Consider the following 21,042-nt stretch of genomic DNA (forward strand, 5'->3'; position numbering starts at 1 on the left):
CAGTTCGAATGCGCCCCGGCTAATTCAGGGAACGCCTGTGCTAGCAAATTTCAATCAATTTCAATTGCATGGGGGAGTGCTTGAGTGGGTTGGGAAGAGCCACAGTGTGGCTGGAGTGAGCACAGAGATGGGCGCGTGCCTGAATTGGTTTGATGAATGGCTGACGCGCCGGAGATTTTTGTGAGAGAAGAGGCAGCTTGGATTTGCTGCTCTTGTTAACGGCTGGCTGTGATTTGGATGGATCTTGAGTGGTAGATTTGCTTTTCACTTTTCACTTTCTTCTTTTTATCAGCTTCTTTTTTTATTTATTTATTTTTACGACAGATTAAACATGCCTCCTCGGAAGCGCACCAGAGACGACGGCGATGCTGCTGAGCCTGTTGCTAAGCGACGCTCGTCACGACAGGCGGCTGCATCAATCAAAAAAGCCGAGCAAGAGGAGCAGGTTGAGACAGAAGTGAAGAAAGCCGCGCCAGCAAAGAAGCGTGCCGTCACTGCAAAGGAATCCAAGAGCAAGAGTGACAAGGTCAACAAGACTGCAGCTACAGCGAAATCTTCTGACACAACAGAGGAAAAGAAGAAGAAGAAGCCTGCTAAAAAGAGTGCAAAGGAACAAGATGATGATGAAAAGGAAGCGAAACCATCAGCAGGTGGTGACAAAGCCAAGAGCGACGCCCAAACCTCGCGTGCCGTGTCCGAAGACCCAGACATTGACTCCATCCCGGCAGTCAACCCAGATGCGCCGCGCCATGACGGCGAGTGGTACTGGCTGATGAAGGCTGAGCCGGAGACGCGCTATGAGAACGGCATTGACGTCAGGTTCTCAATTGACGATTTGCGGGCCAAGGAGAAGCCCGAAGGATGGGATGGTGAGTTTCTTCTATGCTCTAGTAGTTGGATGATGGCAAGATGCTGATTGAGAGCTTAGGAATAAGAGCGTATGCGGCGCGCAATCACATGAGGAACATGAACCAGGGCGATAAAGCATTCTTCTACCATTCCAACTGCAAGGAGCCCGGCATCGCGGGCATCATGGAGATTGTCAAGGAGTATTCCGAAGACAGCAAGTTTCCCTCCCTCTATCACATACTCATCTTTTTGTCATCACACCCCCTCATAAGAAGCTAACACCAATCCTTCCTCACAGAAAACGCTCGTCGCCCAGGAACGCCTTACTACGACCCGCAATCCTCAAAGGACAATGTCCGCTGGAGCCTGGTCCACGTCGAGTTCAGAAAGAAGTTCGCCGTGCCGATTGGTCTCAAGGAGCTGCGCGAGTTGGGCAAGCCGGGTGGCCCGTTGGAGAACATGCAGATGCTGAAGCAGAGCCGGTTGAGCGTGAGCAGGGTCAGTGCAGAGGAGTGGAAGGCCCTTTGTGAGATTGCAGATAAAAAGGCCGAGGAAGCCGGACTTGAGCATGAGACAACCAAGTTGGTCAAATGAGCTTTGGGCTTGGATTTTGAGTTTTTGATGGAATGATGATTGTGAAAGGAGTTGAGTTGAGCGTCTAATAGAGGATGAACCATGAGGACAAAAAAGTACGGTGAAGTGAAAACTTTTGACCGTCTTTTCAGGTTGCTCATGGGCAATATCGTGTGTTCTAGCAAGTGGATTTTGATATGCTGAGCGACACGTTGGCAGTTTTTTTTTTTCTTTCTTTCTTTACAGCTGTAACATTACCTTAATACGAAGAGAACTTCACGAAACACTACGGCCTGCATATCTCTCTCAAGACAGGAGGCGAGCACGCCTATTACGCACTTTTGCTGACTCACATCTCATCATTTGCCGCAATTTTTCGTCTTCAGACCGCCAAAGTGAAAAAAAAAAAAAAAAAAAAAAAAAAGCCTTTGCATGGTGCATATCCCGTTGACAATGCGTGTCCTCTCAGACTCAGCCCCTCTTTCAGACGCAGTCGTACAGATTCGTTTTAACCCCTCCAGAAACCAGTCATACGCATCAAATATTAGACTGCCTCGGATTAAGCTAGATGGAATTGCGTTTGGTAGCACGGAGTCGGGTGTAGTCGGCTTCTCCTTCGTTGCATAGAGGCAGAGCTTGGGAGATGGCAAAAAGAGAGGCGAGAGTAGTCTGGTGGATGGTCTGAATAGCTTCATCCGACGGCTCTTTGCGTGGAGTCCCGGAGATTCTCATGGAAAGGTGTGCTTTGTGCATTTGTTTGACTTGAATAGTTGATGGGTCGCACGCACGGTAGTCAGTCCAGTGTGAATGGCCAACGGCTTCACGAGATAATCCATCACGTCATGCTGCTTCATGCGTTGTCCGAAGTTGGCTGTGATGGGGGAAGAGTATGAACATCCCGATAGGAGGAGTCATGTCCAGTTTGAAGTGAGGGGGCGAACTTGTATGGCGAGTGAGCCTGAAGAGGTCAAATGATGAAGGCGTGTTGAGAATCGGTGCTATCATTGGGTGACCAGTTGCCTTCAGCAATGTAGCCGTTGAGTGTCTCATGGTCTCGCGATATGGCTCAGCCCATTGGTTCAGAGGCACTCATGATCCAACATTCGACCATTGGATAGTCATGTAAGCGTTAGGGAACATCAGGTTATCGTCCCTTGCGTATGCTTTGGAAGGCCGGCCCCTTTGCTTAGGGGTATGAAATGCAATCGAGATCCAAGGTTGGTTTTAGCTGAAAATCTGCGAGATCTTGCTTTAGATATAGTCCACTAGATCTGTCATCGAGCAGCAAGGGCAGATCCCGCGATGATAGCCAAAATAGCCGATGAAGCTTCCCGTCATCCCTCATCACCAGCATCGGCCTTTGGCGTAGGGATCGATCATCCCTGGTGTCGGTATGTACATAGACACTTTCCTTTCACCCCAACCTTGTCTAACATCAGTTCGAGTAGCACGTCTCTTATCTTTCATTCGTTCTCCATTTCGGTTAGTCCTTGGGTTGCTCAAACGCTAAATTTTGACATCAGGTTGGATCATCCAAAGCCCATCTTTTATTGTTTAAGCGGCCAATGAACACTCACCACATCGGCGCCTATTGTACACCGCAGCCAACTTCATTGCAGCTTGTGTCTCCTGGGCACTCAGCTTCGCCTGCCCCAGTCCCAGTCCCAGTCCCAGTCCCAGCGCAAGCTTGCAGGGGAATAAAAACAATAGATGTAGCTGTATCATGACGTCCGTGTGGCATGGACTGCTGCGGAAAAGAGAGCAGATAGTGGAGACTTGATAATTCAACACCATTCCATGATTAGCCCGGCAGAGCAAGTCGATACCTCTAAAGAGAAGTGGTCTGATGCTAGGTAGCTCACCGAGACTTGGGCTGTGAATGGCTGCATATCCATCACGGTGGAAGCCCTATAGTTGGGTGTGACAGCATGACAGAGTAGACTAGGAGATGGGCAAATTGAATACCGTCCTGAAAACGGATATGGGATTCATCCTTCGCCACTGACACAGCTTAACCGGACATGACCGGCCCTCTAGCTTCATACGCAAGACAGTTGAATATCGAGGCGGTCAGTGGATATGAGTTGCTAAGAATTATATCAATAATTATTCTTGACATTTTGGCAATGGGAGCGTTACTGTTTCAATGTTGCGCTGAGAAGCGCATAGATTAAGCAACTTATCTGTTTGTCCCGCCTTTTGTCTCTTTTCATCTCTCCTTATGTGATTTAGGTGTGATATCTTCCTTGTCGACTTATCACTTCACGCATTGCTATCTCAGACCGCCCCCAAGCTCGTTTAACAGAAGGTGATACAGCCCCATCCACGAGGCCCCGCAATGCTTAAAACCACAAGAGATTTATTGTTGCACAGATTTTTGAGTGAGCATACCTGGTTGGGAATTGCCTCTTCAGAAGGCAGAGCTGTGGCCACCGCATTCAACGAAGGATAACTGCGCCTGAGAAGGCTTGGTGAGCTTGGTGCCACTTTGGGTAACCTCGCGCGGAGATGCGTAAATGGCGGTCGGGTGTTGGGTTGAAGAATTTGAGGAGGCATGTGAAGCTCTCGCAGCTTATATTGATGCTTCAAATGGTTTATATTCGCCCCATACTCCCTCCGAAGCCTTTATGTTGTAGTCGAGCAGATAATTCAGCCGCCTACCTCATATAAACTTACCCAGAACAAGACAGCCGGCTTCTCACATAACCTCTCACACACTTCCCCTTCAAAGAGAGAAGATGGCCGTCGTCAAGGTCGCAAACAAGTCTATAGACGTAGCCCGTCACCTCATTCCCAAGGCGCGTGCTGCCTCAACATCAGCGTTGATTGCGCAGACAGCCTCAAGTCCTAACATGCCCCCAGGCTTCACAGCCAAGGTCGGAAGGCTAGAGACTTTTATCCTGCCTGAAAAGGTTTCAGGGTCTGTGTCCGACAAGGCCATCGCAGATGCCATGATTGGCGCCTGGCGCAGGGACGGCATTCTGCAGATTGGCATGTCCAAGTCACAGCAGAGACTCTACCAAGCCGCCAACGCAGCAAGCAGGCGCTTCTTCGCTCAGCCACATGCGTCGAAACAGGCCTGTGTAGACGACATGAGCTACTCAGGATACATTGCCTCCGGTGAGGAGATCACTGACGGAATTGCCGACTACTCAGAGATCTTCACCGTGACCAAGGATCTTCCACACACTGACCAGAGAGTCGCTCAAGGCTGGCCTTGCCATGGCCCTTGCCCCTGGCTGGATCAGGATATGAAAGCCATCATGAGCAATTACATGGATGACTTGGCTGTATCAGGAGAGAAACTCCTTCAGCTGATCGAAATGGGACTGGATGTCCCCACAGGATCTCTTACGAGATACACAAAGGATGGGTGGCACCACATGCGTGTCCTAAGGTAGGTAGCCATACAGTCCCTCATCTTGATTGAGATGGTGTAGCCGTAACTGATTGGGCAACCAAATAGGTTTCCGCAGAACAATAGAACCAATGGCAAAGGCAAAAAGGGACGAGGTATTGGCTCCCACACAGACTACGGCTTGCTTGTCATTGCGGCTCAGGATGACGTTGGAGGTATGTAGCTCTCACCACACACCTGTCGATCTGCAGATCTAACGAGACATGCTCCAGGACTTTTTGTGCGGCCACCTCATGAAAATGAACAGTTCTCCAATTGGGAAAAGAGTTCAGCTGGACTACGGGAAAATGAGGCAGGATGGGTGTATGTGCCTCCCGTTGATGGGACGTTTACAGTCTTTCCAGGTGAGCTACCTTGACGAATCCTCTTCGAGAGAAGTCGTAGCTCACGAATTCCGTCTCAGGTGATATGATGCAGTACATGACCAATAATCTTCTGCAGTCAACACCACATAAAGTTGGGCTCAACGTTCGTGAACGATTCGCATTTGCGTACTTTCATGAGCCCAACTTTCGTTCCGTAGTACGGCCGCTGCCAGGTTACAATGCTGGACAATCGCCAATCGAGGGAATCCATTACGGCACGCATTTCACCAACATGTTTCTAAGGAATTATCCCGACCGCGTCACCACCGCTCGGCTTCGAGAGGAGGGCCGATATCAGCTACTTGGGTTGGAGGAGCTGCGGGATGATGATGGCGTACTATGAGATGGTGTGTGTCACGGTAGCTAGATGGTTGGTCGGCGCAGCTGCTTTTCTTTGTTTTGGTAGCAATTGATACCTCTTGTGATTTTATTGCAGATGAAAACAAACATGAGCCTTTGAAAATACATGTAGAGTAGCAATCGGCGGCGCGTACTCGGATGTGTATCTCGGCTTTATGCCGCCAAGTTGCATCAGATGCGGCAGACGATCCAGTGAATGTAACCTGGCCCCATATTAGTGCGCCAAAAGCTACGAGATATCAGATGCAGGATAAGATCCGCATTTTAGTTGGATAGATGGCCTCGTCGAATTCTTATCAGAAGATTCCAGACATCAATACTATAACCAGATACTCTAGGATGAGTGTCGGATAAATGAGAAATAAGCATGACGTTGTATCAGCAATCCTACGCCAGCGGATTATGTTGCATCAAGGATCTAACATCCTCCGGGTTAACGGCCGAGAAGGCTCGGAGTTTTGCGTTAAGTAAGCGGTAATTTGTATGAGGCATAGCGGCGTAATCATTGCTCCAAGGAATGCTGTAATTGCTTACCTAGGTACTAGGCAGTCAGTTGCGAGCATCGTTAACCGTTGAAGATCAACAAGCCACGATTTGCCAACGGTTGTCAGCGGCAAGCACGAACCAATGATGGAATGAATATGATATCCTTCGACGTATCGCAAGCAATACAGTAGTCAAACGCCTTGCCACCTCACCGCATGTTGAATTCGGACAAATCTTGGCGATAATTGGTGCGCTGACACTGCCAACATCGTTTTCTCCTCAGAGTAGACACATAACATTGGTGCTCGTAATACTGTCACTTTCTGCAAGGTGGCAATGCAACATACCACTCTAGCTATGCAACTGTCATGCCAGGCCCGCATCAACGAGTTACTATTACTCGTACTGTTTGCGCAGAGGAGGAGGTGCTGCATGAAGCGGCATCGCGGATGCTCGTGCCTGTTCTCGTGCAGCTTTCGCCCGGCCGGTGGGGGATGAGACCTTCTGTTCAAGGCTGAGCAAACTGATGAGTCGGTTCACAACAATTGACTTCTCGTCCATCGCTCACGTCTTCTTTGCATCTCCAGCCTGGTAAAATGCTACAGTAGGATCCCAGCGGAATCCACCGAGCCTATCCGTCCATGCTTAGGTATAGACCAGGGAGGCCGTGCGGGTCTCGGGCCCGCCGTTGGGCGTAGACGAAGGGCTAGCAGCGACTTAAGTAGAAGGCTATGAGCCGTCGATATAAAACTGAGCTTCCAGGACGAACAAAAGATGCGCTTCTCTCGGGCTGTTCGTTTGGCCGGTCGAGCTGTAAGTCGTGTCTCTCGGTGCATCTGGCGGTACAAGTTGAAGCCAGCAATCACAGAGTTCGGGCGATCTCAAGCAGCCCAGAAACGCCACGTGCCGCCAACCTTGTGCCTGCGTGCCTTATCGGGTTCGTACTCGTATATCGTTCGGTCGCTCGGTCCTAGGACCAAAAAAAAAGGGCCCCGCAAAAAAAGAAACACCACCCGACTACGAGTACTACTCGTACACTAATAATTTCAATTTCATCATCCACCATTTTTCGAGCCAACCGCAACTGTAACACTGGACAAATCAGATCTCACGATTGGGCTGCCGCTTTGCTCTGATTTGGCAACGTCGTGTCGAGCGCCCCACGATCAACCGACTGGATTCGCTTTAGGCCAAGCGCAGACCCCAAATTTATTACCTGATTAGGTGGCCCGTTTTGGAGAATTAATTTGCACTGGTTCCTATCAGCATTCTCTGGGGCTCTTTTGCTCTTTGCCATCAGGGGAGCTTCAGTGGCCGATATTTTCCCTGCTCGCCGCTACTTATTTCTCTCGACGTTAAAGAAAGGGGAACGCTGCCCGCTTCGTTCTTTTCCTCTCACCATCTGCTGAGTCCTGGAGGCAGACTAGGTGCTGTGGCTGAGCGCTTCCCACGCCCTCGTCATTCTTAGTCGAACCTGATCATCATCAATTGCTGTCAGCATCCTATTGTTCTTGAGGCGCCGCCCACCACACCGAATACGGCAATCCCCTCAACGAGGCTGGCTCTGTGCTTTCAACAGCAGGCCAAACGTCCGTGAGTCCAATCCCCCGGCTTTCCCCAGGCCTCCTGTCCCTATATATCTGTGCCCATGCCGCCCAGCTTCCCCTCCCGTCACTGCGAGATCTTGATAACTGTTCTACCGTACTGCGAGATGCTAACAAGATCTTGTGGGTCACAGACCGCACAAAGGTAGTCGACATCGTACGATAGACCTGCCAATGGAATAGCTGCAAGTCGACAACGAAAGTACCTCTTCTATCCATCGACATGAATCCCTCCACGTTGCTCCCCCGCCGCTTTCGCGGGGAGCCTGCTCCAAGCCAAGCTGCTGCCCCCTCGCGCCTCAACAAGAGGCTCACGCCGCTGATCCAGTTCCTGGCCAAGCTCGCTACCTCTCATCCTATACAAACCATTAGTGTCATTGCTCTCTTGGCCAGCACCTCCTACGTTGGCCTGCTGCAAGAGACTCTGATGGGTGGTGCTGCCAGTGTGAGCAAGGCAGAATGGACATCGCTAGCGGAAGGCAGCAGAGATTTGATAGCTGGTCCCCAGACCGGCTGGGAATGGCAAAACGTAGAGCAGAGCTCTGGTCTCTCTGATGAAGCTGACCACCTTGCCCTCCTGACACTTGTCTTCCCCGAGATCGTCTCTACGGATGCGGTTGTTGCTGCTCCTGATTCTCATGCTGTGCCCACTCCCTCAAACCTCTCCATCAATGCCCTTCCAGCCACGATCAATTCCTTTGCTGCATATGCGCGTGACAGTGTTTTGGCTTATTCTGTTCCTTACGAGCAGGCACCAGAGTTCATCGCCGCTGCGCAAGAGATTCCTCTCGAGAATGCCCAGGAGGTTGAGACTCAGCATGGCCGTGAGAAGAAGATGTGGATCATGAAGGCTGCCAAGGTCAATGCCGGAAACAACCTCGTGCTGTGGGTTCGCAATTCTTGGTCCAAGTTCCTCGACCTGTTGAAGAACGCTGGCGCACTGGACATTACCATCATGGTCCTTGGCTACCTGGCCATGCATATCACTTTTGTTTCTCTCTTCTTGTCTATGCGTCGCCTTGGTTCCAACTTTTGGCTGGGCACCACCACGCTCTTCTCCTCTATTTTTGCTTTCCTTTTCGGCTTGGCCGTTACCACCAGCCTTGGTATTCCCATTAGCGTTCTTCTCCTCTCCGAAGGTCTCCCCTTCTTGGTCGTTACCATTGGTTTTGAGAAGAACATTGTCCTCACCAAGGCTGTGCTGAGCCACGCTATCGAGCACCGAGCCCAGGAGACGAAGAAGGGAAAGCAGGTCGAGCAGGAAAATGTCATCTCATATGCCGTTCAGGCTGCCATCAAGGAAAAGGGCTACGATATCATCTGTGACTATGCCATTGAGATTTCCATCCTTAGTCTTGGTGCTGCCTCTGGCGTTCAGGGTGGTCTCCAGCAGTTCTGTTTCCTGGCCGCCTGGATTCTCTTCTTCGACTGCATTCTGCTCTTCACTTTCTACACCGCCATCCTGAGCATCAAGCTCGTCATCAACCGCATCAAGCGACACGTTGAGATGCGCATGGTCTTGGAAGCTGATGGCGTTAGCCGCCGTGTCGCGGAGAATGCCGCCACAAGTGCTGATGGAACCAACTCCAAGGAGGCTTCGCTATTTGGCGGAAGTGTCAAGAGCAGCAGTGTTCCCAAGTTCAAGGGCCTGATGGTTTCCGGTTTCATTTTGGTCAACCTCATCAACGTCGTCACCATTCTGTTCCGTAACGGCGCTTCCTTTTCCAACATTCGTTTAATGGTTGGCGGGCTCAGCGGTGTTGTTACTACGCCTGCCATTGATCCGTTCAAGGTCGCATCCAACGGTCTCGATGCCATTTTGGAGATTGCCAAGGCCAAGGGCTCTGCCGTTCTTGTTAGCATCGTCACACCCATCAAGTATGAGCTCGAGTACCCTTCGGTCCACTACGCCCTGCCTTCAGCTACTGCACCATCTGAGGACAAACTCTTTGGTGTCGGTGGCCGCGTTGTTGGAGGTCTTCTCAGCAGCTTGGAGGACCCTGTGCTCTCAAAGTGGATCGTGGCCGCTCTCGCCCTCAGCGTCGGTCTCAATGGCTACCTCTTCAATGCGGCCAGGTGGACCATCAAGGACCCCAACACTCCAGACCACCAAATTGACCGCAATGACCTTGCTCGTGCCCAGCGCTTCAACGATACTCCTACCGCTACTTTGCCTCTTGGCGAATACGTGCCACCAACCCCTCAGCAGACTCAGCCGGCTACTCCTGCCATTACGGATGACGAGAGTGATACCGAGGAGAAGGCGAAGCCCAAGGTCGAGGTTGAGAACCGTAGCATGGCCGTCTTGGAGAAGATGCTTGCTGAGAAGCGCATCACCGAAATGACGGACGAAGAGGTTGTCGAGCTGTCGATGCGCGGCAAGATCCCTGGTTATGCTCTCGAAAAGACTCTCAAGAACTTCACTCGTGCCGTCAAGGTTCGCAGGACCATCATCTCTCGCACCCGCGCCACCTCTGAGATCACCAGTGTTTTGGAGAACTCTAAGCTACCCTACAGGCACTATGACTGGGAGCGTGTGTTTGGCGCTTGCTGCGAGAACGTCATCGGTTATATGCCCATCCCTGTCGGTGTTGCTGGTCCTCTTGTCATTGATGGACAGAGCTTCTTCATCCCCATGGCCACCACTGAGGGTGTCCTTGTCGCCAGCACTAGCCGAGGCTGCAAGGCCATCAACTCTGGAGGCGGTGCTGTAACTGTTCTGACTGCTGATGGTATGACCCGTGGACCCGTTGTTAGCTTCGACACTCTGGACCGTGCCGGTGCCGCCAAGCTGTGGCTTGACTCTGAAGAGGGTCAGAACACGATGAAGGCCGCTTTCAACTCGACCAGCCGATTTGCCCGACTACAGACGATGAAGACTGCCATTGCCGGCACCAACCTGTACATCCGCTTCAAGACTACCACTGGTGACGCCATGGGCATGAACATGATCTCCAAGGGCTGCGAGCACGCTCTCAACGTAATGCAAAACGAGGCAGGCTTTGATGACATGATTATTGTCTCTCTCTCTGGTAACTACTGTATGGATAAGAAGCCGGCTGCTATCAACTGGATTGAGGGCCGTGGCAAGAGCGTTGTTGCTGAGGCCATCATCCCTGGCGAAGTTGTCCGAAGTGTCCTTAAGACGGATGTCGATTCTCTGGTTGAGCTCAACACGGCCAAGAACATGATTGGATCTGCCATGGCTGGTTCGATGGGTGGTTTCAACGCCCACGCCGCCAACATTGTTGCTGCTATGTTCCTCGCCACTGGTCAGGATCCCGCCCAAGTCGTCGAGAGCGCCAACTGTATCACCATTATGAAGAAGTAAGTGTCTTACTTTTATGTCTTCCTCTTCCATTTTAACAGGTATGCTAACCATCATCCAGTCTCCGTGGCTCTCTCCAAATCTCCGTCTCCATGCCTTCTCTGGAAGTCGGCACTCTCGGCGGTGGCACCATTCTGGACCCGCAAGGCTCCATGCTTGAGCTGCTCGGCGTTCGAGGATCTCATCCCACCAACCCTGGAGACAACGCCCGCCGACTTGCCCGCATCATTGCCGCGGCTGTCCTGGCTGGTGAACTGTCCCTCTGCAGTGCTCTCGCTGCCGGCCACTTGGTCAAGGCTCACATGGCGCACAACCGAAGTGCCGCGCCTTCAGGGGCCCCCTCAAGGGCTATGACCCCCGCCCCATCGTCAGTATCCTTGGCCATGTCCAACGGATCTGCGACCCGGAGGTGAATGATGATGAATGGTTTTTTCATGTTGGGTAATGTCAAAGAAATCAAGCGCAGTAAAAAAAAAAAAGGTCGCGCGGCCAGGTGTTGGTATTAACGGAGTTTCTTTTTTTGGGAAGATATGGGCTCAGGGCAATGCAAACGGCATGGCTCTATAGACGATATATGTGCGAGATATATAGTTGCGAAGGGGGGGCGAATAGCATTGCTTCGATATCCACGGATAGCCGACTGTTTAATCAATCTGTACTCTGTATCGTTTTGAAGGTTTATACTTGGGTTAGCAAAGAAAGTAATACGCATCATTGATGGCGACTTTGTAAGACGAATAATCTGGTGGCTTCTTCTTCTGTGTAATTACCTTGATCGCTGATTGTAGCATTTGGCTTATTAGCCGATGTCAGTGAGATAAGCCACTGATCGCCGAGGTGGGGCCGATCCAGGCACCGTGATTAAAGCATCACTGAATATGTAACTCAGAGTTGCTTTACCTCATTTCTCTCTCTCAACGCAGCTCCAGCTTCATTTCGGCATTCCGTTTTATTTCTGATATTAATTGGTTCGCGCGTCACCATGACTGTCGATTTGGAGTTCAAACCCGCGCTCATTATCGTTGATTTCCAGGAGGATTTCTGCCCGCCAGTGAGTTGGTCTTTTCATTAGCTTCACATGCCATCTCGAGTGAGAGCATCATCTCTCTATCAGATCTGTCATGAAATTCTCCCAATACAATACCTGTTTTAGTATCTTTACTTTTACTCATTCATCTTCACAGAATGGCTCTCTCGCAGTCCCCGAAGGCCGCGACATCGCCCCCGTCGTAAACTCCCTCCTCTCACTCCCCTTCACCATCAAAATCGCCACCCGCGACAGCCATCCCCAGAACCACATCTCCTTCGCCGAAAACCATCCTGGCGCCGTCCCTCTGAAATCGTACCACACCATCGTCCACCCCACAGATCCAACAAAGAGCGACACCACGCTCCTGTGGCCAACGCACTGCGTTCAAGGGACCACGGGTTCAGCCCTCGTACCCGAGCTGGACGCTGCAAAGGTTGATGTCGTGGTGGACAAGGGAATAGATGCAAGGGTGGAAATGTACTCTGCGTTTTACGATCCCATGAGGGTGAGTGTGAGTGAGCTGGGGGAGAAGCTGAGGGAGAAGGGCGTGACGGATGTCTTTGTGGTTGGGCTGGCGGCGGATTTTTGCGTGCGGGCGACGGCGGAGTCGGCGGTGGAGGAAGGGTATAGGACATATATCGTAGAGGAGGGCACGAGGGCTGTGATGCGGGAGACGTGGGAGGCGGAGGGGAAGAAGGCGGTTGAAGGGAAGGGCGTGAGGATTGTGAGCGTGGATGGGGAGGAGGTTGCGAGGGTGCGGGAGTTGGCATGATGCTGGAGTTGGTGAGAGTGTGAGGGTTCATCTTCGTCTCGATCTCGTTGTGATCGAGCTGGACAATGAATGACGTTTAATGATATGAGGCAACAAGGTACAGCCGCGAGTTATTTTGAACCGAAGCAGAGGATTCTTACATAGGTAATACAATCTAGTCTTGAGAAAATCATCCATCGCTTTCCATTATCATATTCATGCACAGCCTCTAATGCAACGCCTTGCATAACAATAAGTAGAGTTACAATTCTCATCGTTTTGCTAACGAAATGGCCCATGAGACAGACATCATCCTGCCATCTCTACATCACTTCGACTCCGGCAGCTCTGGTGTCCTCTTCCGCCGACGGACAGTCTTGTGAATGCGCGGCTGCTTCCCCACGCGCCACTTGCTATGCCTGTCGCAACCTCTCACCCTACGACGCCTACATCGTTGCCTGTTAGTGATGGATCGGTGTCGACGAGCCTGTTAATACATACATCAGGATGTGTCCCATTTCAAGGTCCTCATCAAAAGCTTCTGAATTTATGGGATGGGATTCATTGCTAGCCGGGGCGTCTTTTGGCTTGACGAGAGCCACGTCAGTCTGGCTTAATCCCGCCAAACTAGGAGCCATGTCATGGCTTGAGAAAGACGTCATGGTAAGCAGTGCTGAGGCAGCGTCGTTGATATCATGTGCTCTAATGGGTTCCGGCGACGCGTCGGAAGGTGTAGATGTCGCTGTTGTCGTCGTCGATCCCTGACAGCCTCTATCGTCGCAGTCTGTCACTGTGCCGCGAGTGGCTTCCGCCTGGGACACATCGCTTTCAACGTTCTGTATAATGCCTGGGAGGTATCTCCTGACAGTCGCCTTATTTATTCCCAAGGGATGCATGCCAAGGGGAAAGCGCTCGTGATAGTGCTCTTCCGCCAAATAGCGTTCTAGGCGAAGTACCGAGAGCGATGAAGATTCAGCACCATCATCCGAGGGAAGTGTGCCAGCAAATGGGTCCTCTACAGTGTACGTGTTAGGCAAATCGAGAGGCATCATTAAGAATAGCCCTGAAGTCACCGGGCCGTACACCTCTCTCTGTGGATGGCGTGTAGTGTAAAGATCGGACCTGCTTATGCCAATTACCAGAATTGCAGTTAGAAAATGACTTCTAGAGAAAACGGAACGTCAGAGACACAAACTTACCTTGAAATCAGTCCGATCTCATCATCCAAGCTAATGCTGCTGCCACGGCTTGGTTGGCCATCTTGCGGTATCTGGTTCTCCATGCTAAACAAAGTGTAGATGGACGGCTCAAAAGTCGAAAACCAGTCTTCAGCTCGAAAACCCCGGATGAAATAGAGATAGAACTTGGGAAGTGACTCTTGCAGGGCCTTCGGTCTCCTATTTTAAATAAATCACTGGGCTACCCGAACAAAACGCGGCAGAGAGACAATGTCTAGCACATTGTATGCCCATACCATGCAGCACGGCCCGCGAACCACCCACACGCCTTACCCAGGAACCTGGAACTGATACAACATCAACCAGCATCGAAAATCACGGCGTTGCATTGACATGCCAATGTACACGCCCCCTCTTTGTTCACCGGTCTCGTAGAAATGCTGCAAAGTTCCTATTTTCCAGTGTTGACACCCCCCAGTTTCCAGCTACTAAGAAGCAGCCACAAGGGGCCCCGGGAGAAAGCAAACCGGGCGTGGGGGGTGCGGAAATCATCCAATCCGGAATCGACTCATTAATATTTCTTTTTCCTTTCTTTTTCTCATATTGTTTCTTTTCTTTTTGCCCCTCTCCTTTTCTTTTTCTCCTTTTGCTTTAGTATTCCTCTTTTTTTTCCCTCATCGCAATTTTCTCATGGTCCTGTTTCCCCGATCCTTTTCTCGCTCGACAAGAGGCGTACACTAGCCCGTCGTGTTTTCTATCGGCAGGGAGAGAGTGGTTGGGAGTCTGTTTGTTACTCGGGGAAACGGCAGGCGGACGCGAAGAAGAGAGCCGAAACGGGGATAGTAATTTCGCCATGCCCTATAGAGGCCAGGCACTGCAGAGAGCCGAGAGGTATGGGCGAGTCCAGGTCTGTCCATAGGATCGAGCGCGTAACTGCAGCTGATCTCGAGCATGTCGGCGGTTGCTCATCCGCAGCGTCGCCCGACATCCCAATCATGCTCATTTTGCCGGTGTCCCAGGGCGATGGATGCACTAATGCATCTCTTGTTTCCAACGGCTGCAACCCGCAAAGCGTCGAGGGGTTATAAAGGAAACCGGTCTACCGGTTCCGTCGTGTTTTGCAGGTAACAACACGTCTGTATGGATGGACGCCTTGACTATATCCCATATTAGAAATAGCTGCAGGACGCTAATACCAATGGTTGCTGGCAGCTGAGGAACGGAACGAGGTCCGATGACCATGCAAAGATATAAATGGGTCGAGGGGCGGTTTCGCATTTAAACACAACCCGGACTCTACTGTACAGCATTTAATATCCGTTTTGGCGTGTACTCGCATCTCTCGGTCCCTGCTGCAAGATCTCTGCCCTGGCTGAGGAGGGAGGGACGGATGCTGGACCGCTGGCTCCGCGGACACATGGATGGCATTTTGGCAGGCTGAGAAGGTTTCGAAGCGGAGGAACTTGGCGCCAAGATTGGAGCATCGCATCGCATCATCCATCTGTATCTGTATCTTCATGACGATTTGTGTGGCCAACCGAGAAGCTGTGCTGTTGTTTGCCGGGAGACTCTCTCTATACTAGCTTACTCGTCGCTCTGGTCGGGTTACCTGTGCGCTCACTCACCTCGTAAAGCCGACGATAAAATGAATCCGCGCCGAGAGGGGAAAGACGGAGACGACTCCGTACTAACAACCAACAAAAACTTCCGGGAAGCTGATTTGACGGATCGGTCCAGGGTCGCGTTACCCGTGGCTGCTTAAGATCCCGGCCGCTTGGTCGGCTCCAAGCTGGCGGTATTCACCGTTGGACATCATCTTGAGTTTGTGGCAGTGGCATTGCTATCAGGCTGCGGGCCGTTATTACTATCGCCACCCTCCCCTGGGATGTCTGCTCTACCGTAAATGAAATGTGAAATGTGATTTCCAAGTAGGCGAGTGCCAATCCAATGCCATAAGTAGACGGGTGCAGCTCGGCCAAATGATCCTGGACGTCGGCTGAAGTTGAACAAATACTGTAGCTGAGGAAAAAGAAAAGAAGAAAAAACAAAGAGACAGAATCTTCAGACAGACACAGGGAACAGACGGCCCCCAATCACCGAATGTAGAGAATATAGACGACTCGGCCAATTACACCATCATCAACTGGCGACGATATCACATCTCAAAGACTCTGGCATCGTGGGGGAACCGCACGTGCTGTGTATACGGTGCACCCATATCTGCGACTGCTCTGAGGCGGCCAGCTATGTTGCAGGTCACATAATTCCTGTCTCAAGCCACATTGATGCCTGACCTGCTGGGGATGTGATGCTTGCGAAGCTGAATTGACGGATTTGATGACGTTGGTGGCCCATCCAGTTGGGACAGGCGACAGGATTCATGCCATCTGCATGGCAATAAGGTTCTTGGAAGAATCCGCGAAGGATCTATGCATGTATGGAAAGATTGGAGTTGGTGTGGCTGGAACTCGGGATATTCTCGACGGTCTGATATTGGGCCTGGCTCATTCTAGGCGCCCATTGTCCAGGTGAGGAAAGGATGTGCGTCAACCACGCTTGTACACGTACGTTAGTTGCTGCAGGCAGAAATGGAAGAAGGATAGCCTGTGCGGATTCATATGCCTTTGTTTCACTATCAATAAATTAGCATTCTAGAAGCAAAAATGTCGACGCCTTGTTTAGTATGTGGGCGTGACCATAACGAATGAGGCAAAAGTTCCGACACAAGAACCCCTTCAACCTGATTAGTGACCGCTTTTTCAGGTTGCTGAGCCACATCAGCATGGTGACAATCTCCAGAATCTCACAGGTGGAGATATTTGTGCTGAGAGTTGCTGTGTGTCAGAATAAAGTCTGGGGAAGGCAGAGAAAAGAGGCTTCTAGAACAGTTTCACTACGCCTGTTACCCTAGAGCCCGTTTGGGAGCTTAGCGGGCAGGGGTCTCCACACCTTTTGATCACCACAAGGCGCGGGAAGCATTTTGACGCCATCGAGAAGTGTGATGAGATAAGCTTGTCAAGGCAGCAGCAAGGCAGCAGTTTTGTTGCCGAGTTTCTTCTGTTTGCTGTGCTTTTAGAATAAAAAGGGTGGCATTGTCTGTCTTCAATTGTATTGTTGTTGAGCAGTCGAGACTCAATTCAACCCCGCAGATAGAGAGAGAGAGAGGGAAACATCACCCCCCAAAAATGGCCGCCTTATCGACAACCCTCCCCCTGACCCGCGACTCCGTCTTCTGGGCGCACAAAGTCGTCAAGAATCATGTGCATCGCACCCCAGTGGTGACCAATCAGACGCTTTCCGAGCTTGCATCGACTCCAAGGACGGCTGAAGACCTACAGGGCACTCGATTCGCCGGCCGCACGCCTGCAAAGCCCGTGCTGAGGCTGTGGTTCAAGTGCGAGAACTTGCAGCGCATCGGAGCCTTCAAGGTGCGCGGAGCGTTTTATGCGCTTCACAAACTGGCTGAGGAGCCGGGATGGCTGGAGGGAGGTGGAAAGGAAAAGGGCGTGGTGACGCATAGCTCTGGTAAGATGATCTCCTGTCTTGGTCTCATTACGATCGATCCTTGTGTCGAGCATGGGTATTATCTGGGGCGGAACTCGAGATTCACTTTTATTAGCATCTATTATCTCAGATTAAGACAGTCACTTACATACAAACTACAGGCAATCATGCACAGGCTCTCGCTCTCGCAGCCAGGGAAAACGGCATCAAGGCTCACATCGTGATGCCCGAAATCTCCATCCCGGCCAAGATTGCCGCCACAAAGGGCTATGGCGCCAACGTAGTCTTCAGTGGCAGCACCAGTGTTGAGCGTGAGGCTGTCACCGAAAAGGTCATTGCTGAGACCGGCGCACGGCTAGTTCCACCTTATGACCACCCCGATATCATGCTTGGCCAGGGTACCCTCGGGCTGGAATTGCAAGACCAAGTAGAGAGCAGCATTGCCTCGTCGGTCAATTCTGCTGGGCAGGCCCTTAGGGGTGTGTATGCGGCCGCGGCGAACAAGACAAAGGGAAATGTGCAAGGGCTCGATGCCATCATCACTCCATGCGGCGGCGGAGGCATGCTCTCCGGTGTGGCGCTGAGCTGCGAGGGCACAGGCATCCGTGTCTTTGGAGCTGAGCCTTCGTTTCAGGGAGCTGACGATGCCAAGCGGGGATATGAGTCGGGCGAACGCATCCCAGCCGTGTCTTCGCTCACTGTTGCCGACGGACTACGAACTCCAGTGGGTGTGCACCCCTGGAGTGTCATCTACGAACGACGTTTAGTGAGCGGCATGTTTAGCGTAACGGATGAAGAGATTCTCAAGACAATGAAGCTTGTATATGAGCGGATGAAGCTGGTGGTCGAGCCGAGCGCATGTGTTCCGCTGGCGGTTGCGCTGTTCGATGAGGATTTCAGAAGCCTCGTGGAGAAGGAGGCTGGCGAAGAGGGATGGGACTTGGGCCTTGTGTTTAGCGGTGGAAACGTTGCTGTTGAATCACTTGGGAAACTCCTCTCTAGAGAGAAATGAGAGGCGAGATTGATGATTTATAGACAAGTTCAATGATGAAGTAGAGTAGTATGGCTTCAAAGTTGTGCTGAATGACGTCTCCCTTTACACATATACATGTACTTGGAATCCAGAGATCATGGCAGAGCGTTTAAAATGAAAATACATAACTGCTAGGGTATCACAAACTCATTATATCTTCTTCAACGCCTCGTCCATCTCCTTCCTCCACCGAGGCGCATTCCTCCTTAACGTCCAAATGCCAATATAACCGGCAACCATACAAAACAAAGCCACGGTGGTAAATACCCAGCCTACACCGATAGCGTTAATCCAGGGCGCCGCGACGATGACGCCGACACAGCTGAGAATATTGCGAACGAAATTGTTGACGGCAACACCAGCAGAGCTCTTCTTGCGTACGAATTCTGTGAGCATGGTGGTGGCAGCAGACTAATATGAGGTTAGTATGTCGACTTGACAGTAGGTGAAAAGAGGAAGCTTACAAAGACAAGCATGGATGACGCGCCAAAGATGAAGCTGCCGATGGCAGGGACAATGAAAATGACACCATAGTTGAGCGTCCATCCGTAAATCAGCAATCCAATAGGGTACATGGTATTCGCCAGCCACATGTTCTCCCTGAAGCGATCCTCAGGTAAGAGGATGAGCTTGCCATTTTCGTCGTATCGATTTGCCTTAATGGCCTGTCTGGCCATAATCTTGTCGATCCATCTGCCTCCAAAGAGGGAGGCGATAAAGTAGCCCAGGCCCGCGGGGAGATAGAGCAGCCCGACGATAATCTCGCTGTAGTTGTAAGGGGGTTGTGAGAACTTTTGCTGGATGGAAATGTTGGAGATGAAGAGCGCGCCAAAGGCAATCGCAGCGGTGAAGACGGTGATGAAGACTGGGGGGAAGCGGAGGAAGAGGAGTACACTAAGGGGATCAATGAATACTCGTTTGGCACTTGCAGCGAGTTTCCTGGTCTGAACCTTGGCGGACTCGGCGGTTGTCATGCGACGAATCGATTCAGGGGCAGGTTCTTCAACGGGTTCCTCAGCCTTCTTTCGCGCCAGCGTCTCGGGTAAGAAGAAGATCAACATGGCCAAGATGATGAACCCGTAAATTGCAAGAAACCACATGGTAGATTTCCATCCGAATCCCTGAGCCAAAGCTCCTCCCACGATGGGCGCAATCAGGGGCGCAAGCAGCGGTCCGAGGTAAAACATGCTCATGGCACGGCCTCGCTCATGAGACTCCCAGATGTCGGCAATGGTGCCGGCGCCAACCGCCTGGACGGAGGCGGAAGCTCCACCAGTGAAGATGCGGAAGACGATGAGCATGGCGATGTTGGTGGAGACTGCGGAGAGGATGGCGAAGATGAGGAAGAGGGCGAAGGAGATGATGTAGATGGAGCGGCGGCCGAATTGCTCCGAAAAGGACGACCACCAGAGGGGGAAGATGGACATGGAGATCATGTATAGGGCGACGGAGAGGTTGGCAATGTCTTCGGTGGTGTTGAGACTTTTGGTCATTTCGGGAAGAGCAGCTATAAGTCGTTAGTACAGATTTCTGTTAATCTTGGGTATTAATGTTTGCGTACGGTAAAAGATGGAGGAGCCGAGAGGAGCAGCAGCAGTTGCGAGAGCAATAGTCAAGGTGATGCCCCATTTCGTCGAGTTCTTGTAATCATAGGGACGGTCAACCTCAGGAACAACGGCGAGACGGCCCAAAAGCCCACGGCGCTGAGAGCGAGGAACGACATTGAGAGTCTTGGATCGAGTAGTTGAAGCACGGGATCTGGAGCGGCCAGCTTCTTGCCCGGTTGCGTCGCTTATGGGCTGCGCTGCCGTTGCTAAGCTGACGGTTGGGACAAGGGCGTCATGATGAGGCTCAGATTCATCCTCGAGGGTTTGATTGCGGATCGTTTTCTTTTCGTGGCTAATGTCTTGTTCTTCTGATTGCGCTGTGGTAATGGTGTCGTTGGAGGAACGAATAGACGGAGGGGAGGATGATGGGGAGCCCTCTCCCTTTTCGGGATCGGGTATTGAAGCCATCGTGAATGATATAATGTGAGAGTGATGCTGTGATGAGTATCTGGTGTTGTGACGAACAAATCGGTGTGAGACAGAGACCCCCGAGCCTTAGTCGGCGATACGAGAAAGGGGAGCACGTTATGAATAATACGTCGTCTTTCTTCTATGAAATCATATCACATGTACGATCGTGACAGCATAAAATAAACCAATCCTTAGTAAAAAGAAGAATAAAGAAAGAAAGGAGCCATCAGAATGGTTCTCATCGCCATGCATTAATACACCAAGGAAAGGAGAAGAAGAGAGCAACCTGAGCGCAGGACGGTGAGCAGCACCAGGGTATTTGAATACCAACACACGGCCAAACTTTTTTTTCCTGCAATCCCTCCTTCGATCCTACCCCATGTCGATTTCCACTTTGTTACGGCAGAAATTGCCCTTCTCCGTAACAAGTGGGCCTTTCCGGATAGGCACCGGCTCAGATTCGATGGCCGAGGTCCGCGACCCGGGACCGGGAGCTGATTAGGGGATATAGCTTAGAAGGGGAGTTGTAAGTTGTTGATGCTTGT

At 51.3% G+C, this 21,042-nt stretch overlaps 7 protein-coding genes across 7 annotated transcripts; 5 read left to right on the forward strand and 2 right to left on the reverse strand.

Moving 5' to 3' along the window:
* Nucleotides 1-225: 225 nt before the first annotated feature.
* On the forward strand, nt 226-1,703 carry TRIVIDRAFT_229796 (uncharacterized protein; the record flags this gene model as incomplete). Its single annotated transcript, XM_014103005.1, has 3 exons — nt 226-869; nt 929-1,063; nt 1,148-1,703. 3 exons carry the CDS (start codon nt 332-334, stop codon nt 1,441-1,443), a joined length of 969 nt encoding a protein of 322 aa, XP_013958480.1.
* A 2,457-nt stretch (nt 1,704-4,160) lies between these two features.
* TRIVIDRAFT_219724 (uncharacterized protein) lies at nt 4,161-5,548 on the forward strand (the record flags this gene model as incomplete). Its single annotated transcript, XM_014103006.1, has 4 exons — nt 4,161-4,819; nt 4,889-4,995; nt 5,053-5,184; nt 5,244-5,548. 4 exons carry the CDS (start codon nt 4,161-4,163, stop codon nt 5,546-5,548), a joined length of 1,203 nt encoding a protein of 400 aa, XP_013958481.1.
* Nucleotides 5,549-7,878: 2,330 nt separating this feature from the next.
* Nucleotides 7,879-11,719, forward strand: TRIVIDRAFT_71643 (uncharacterized protein; the record flags this gene model as incomplete). Its single annotated transcript, XM_014103007.1, has 2 exons — nt 7,879-10,982; nt 11,045-11,719. 2 exons carry the CDS (start codon nt 7,879-7,881, stop codon nt 11,394-11,396), a joined length of 3,456 nt encoding a protein of 1,151 aa, XP_013958482.1.
* A 246-nt stretch (nt 11,720-11,965) lies between these two features.
* On the forward strand, nt 11,966-12,785 carry TRIVIDRAFT_31580 (uncharacterized protein; the record flags this gene model as incomplete). Its single annotated transcript, XM_014103008.1, has 2 exons — nt 11,966-12,034; nt 12,168-12,785. 2 exons carry the CDS (start codon nt 11,966-11,968, stop codon nt 12,783-12,785), a joined length of 687 nt encoding a protein of 228 aa, XP_013958483.1.
* A 307-nt stretch (nt 12,786-13,092) lies between these two features.
* Nucleotides 13,093-14,046, reverse strand: TRIVIDRAFT_219728 (uncharacterized protein; the record flags this gene model as incomplete). The annotated part of the gene is made up of 3 exons (XM_014103009.1): nt 13,093-13,210; nt 13,266-13,886; nt 13,964-14,046. The coding sequence occupies 3 exons, from the start codon at nt 14,044-14,046 to the stop codon at nt 13,093-13,095; spliced, it is 822 nt and encodes a 273-aa protein (XP_013958484.1).
* Nucleotides 14,047-16,965: 2,919 nt separating this feature from the next.
* TRIVIDRAFT_71646 (uncharacterized protein) lies at nt 16,966-18,545 on the forward strand (the record flags this gene model as incomplete). The annotated part of the gene is made up of 2 exons (XM_014103010.1): nt 16,966-17,467; nt 17,608-18,545. 2 exons carry the CDS (start codon nt 17,128-17,130, stop codon nt 18,456-18,458), a joined length of 1,191 nt encoding a protein of 396 aa, XP_013958485.1.
* Nucleotides 18,546-18,629: 84 nt separating this feature from the next.
* TRIVIDRAFT_71648 (uncharacterized protein) lies at nt 18,630-20,741 on the reverse strand (the record flags this gene model as incomplete). Its single annotated transcript, XM_014103011.1, has 3 exons — nt 18,630-18,890; nt 18,944-19,986; nt 20,041-20,741. The coding sequence occupies 3 exons, from the start codon at nt 20,492-20,494 to the stop codon at nt 18,630-18,632; spliced, it is 1,758 nt and encodes a 585-aa protein (XP_013958486.1).
* Between the last annotated feature and the right edge of the window lie 301 nt (nt 20,742-21,042).

The sequence above is a fragment of the Trichoderma virens genome (assembly GCF_000170995.1).
Source record: "Trichoderma virens Gv29-8 chromosome Unknown TRIVIscaffold_4, whole genome shotgun sequence".
NCBI classification, from domain to species: domain Eukaryota; kingdom Fungi; phylum Ascomycota; class Sordariomycetes; order Hypocreales; family Hypocreaceae; genus Trichoderma; species Trichoderma virens.